This window comes from Elephantulus edwardii, unplaced genomic scaffold (assembly GCF_000299155.1).
Source record: "Elephantulus edwardii isolate Elephantulus edwardi_28Jun2011 unplaced genomic scaffold, EleEdw1.0 scaffold00026, whole genome shotgun sequence".
NCBI classification, from domain to species: domain Eukaryota; kingdom Metazoa; phylum Chordata; class Mammalia; order Macroscelidea; family Macroscelididae; genus Elephantulus; species Elephantulus edwardii.
In genome coordinates, this window is record NW_006399776.1 from 14,679,609 (window position 1) to 14,681,809 (window position 2,201).

Below are 2,201 nucleotides of genomic sequence, written 5' to 3' on the forward strand. Positions count from 1 at the left end.
GGTGCAGGAGAGGAAGGCCCTCTATGAGGTGGATTGATTCAGTGACTGGGATAATTGGGATGGGAGTGTCAGAGACAGTGCGATTGGCACAGGACAGGGCGGAGTTTAGGGCTGTTGTACATAGGGTCGGTGTGAGTCGCAGGCGACTCGATGGCACATAACAACAACAACAGTTTGGAGTTAATGCTCTTCATACCTAAATTCACTGTAAATAATAAATTGATGGAGATAAGTTTCTATATATCAGAACTAACTATAAAGAAATAACATTTAGTCTATAAAATGATTTTTCATGACATTTTTACTGCATATTTATACTGCAGTCTTTATGAAGACTGCCATTTTTCAGGGTGAACTGACTCACGTTTTATCCAGGCTTTTCTCATTCCTGATTGTTCAGAGCTCCATGGTCGTCACTATGAGTTGTACTCATCTTGACAGCACCTAACAACAACAGTATGGGTACTGTGATTAACAACAGCAACGTGGATGACGTAATTATGGAGTGTTTTTTCACTTCTAAATTTTATTTCATACATGATTCTATTTTTTAATTAATTATAATGTGAAAAGTTATTGTGGGTGAGACTATAAAATATATTTAAAGAAAAGTATTTTTGACTTAATAATCAGTTGAGTCAGTAGGCAGGCTAAAAGTCTGAAATTTCTATACCACTTACTGATTATCCCTGCCCACACTTTTGTTCACATTACAGCCCATTGTTTGGACCCTGAGGGAGTGTTTAAACAGAAAACTTTACCATTTCTTACCTTGCGTTTACATGTGCAGATCCTTGTTCATTTTGCATACTAGCAATTTATTAGTTAATAATTCAAATGTAATTCATGTTTTACTTACATGACAAATGCAACAAATCCTAAATTTTTTATACTCTATTATGAACTAAAAATATATTAGTTGCATAATTTTTCACTAAACATGTAATGTTGTCTACCTAGTTTACTTGTCTGAAAACCTTCCACTTTGGTTTCTAGGCAATCTGAGTACGGCGGTGTGGTGTTTGGTGGTTGGGCACGAATGGCCCAGCCTATTGTGGCTTTCACCATAGTTGAAGTTGCCAAACCCAACATAGGCGAAAACTGGCCAACCCGAGTTCGTGCTGATGTTACCATCAATCTGAATGTCAGAGATCACATCAAAGATGAGTGGGAAGGTAATTTTGTACTTAGTGAAGTTACCTTTTGGGTTTTTTTTTAACCCCCTGCAAATAGTCTCTTTAATGTGCTCAAAAACCAAGATGCCGCTTTGATGACTAAGGTGCACCTGACCCATGTCATGATATTTACAATTGCTTCAAAAAGTTGGACAGTGAAAAAGGAAAAACCAATGCATTTAAATTGGCAAGCAGTACTGAATATACCACTGACTGCCGGAAGAATGAATTAGCTGTTCTTGGTGAAAGCACAGCCAGAGTGCCCCTTTGAAGGGAGGATGGAAAGATTTCCTCTCTCTGGACACTGCTTTCAGGAAGGACCAGCTCCTGGAGAATGACATCATATTCTTGGTAAAGCAGAAAGTATTCAAAAAGAGGGGAAGGGCCTCAACGAAACAGAATGGCACAAAGGCCATAACAGTGAGTGCAGGCATGTCATCTGCTGTGTGGATGGTACAGGACCAGGCAACATTTGTTCTGTTCTACTCACAGAATCATGTGTCGGAGCTGACTTCGTGGCGCTCAACAACAGACAATCTACTATATTTTTAAACCACATAGGCAGCATCCATTTTTGTAATTGACTTGATTACTTAATATTTCCTGTCCAAAATATTTAAGAGTAAAGTTTCTTTTAATAGTTACTCTGAAGTACCCAAGGTAGTTTTCTACATCTTTCTCCTTCATAAAGAGAGAATAACTCATGAGTCTTTGCTTTTGAGAAGTAGCCTACTCATAGCTGCCCCTGCAGTGGGTTTCCAGAGGCTGTCACACAGGAGGAGACTGCCCATCTTTATCCTGTGGACCAGCTGGTGGATTCAAATCAGTCACCTTGTGTTGAGCGGTGCAACTCCTTACCAACTAGGCCACCAGAATCTCCTTCAGGATCCCCTCATCTTCACCAAAAATGGGTAGCAGAATTCCTTGGGTGAAGCCTCTGGATAGAGCTGGCTCCGCAGCACCTCCTCCATGATGCCCGGGTATGCATGGAAAGTGTCCAGGACCCTTTAGCTTTCTTTTTTTTTT

At 40.0% G+C, this 2,201-nt stretch overlaps 1 protein-coding gene across 1 annotated transcript in view; it reads left to right on the forward strand.

Annotated features, from left to right (window-relative positions):
• AQR (aquarius intron-binding spliceosomal factor) overlaps positions 1-2,201 on the forward strand; it is a 124,342-nt gene that overhangs the window by 59,776 nt on the left and 62,365 nt on the right. Inside the window, exon 17 of the mRNA XM_006883231.1 lies at positions 997-1,175. Coding sequence (XP_006883293.1) covers positions 997-1,175 — 179 coding nt within the window. The remainder of the gene's footprint in view (positions 1-996; positions 1,176-2,201) is intronic.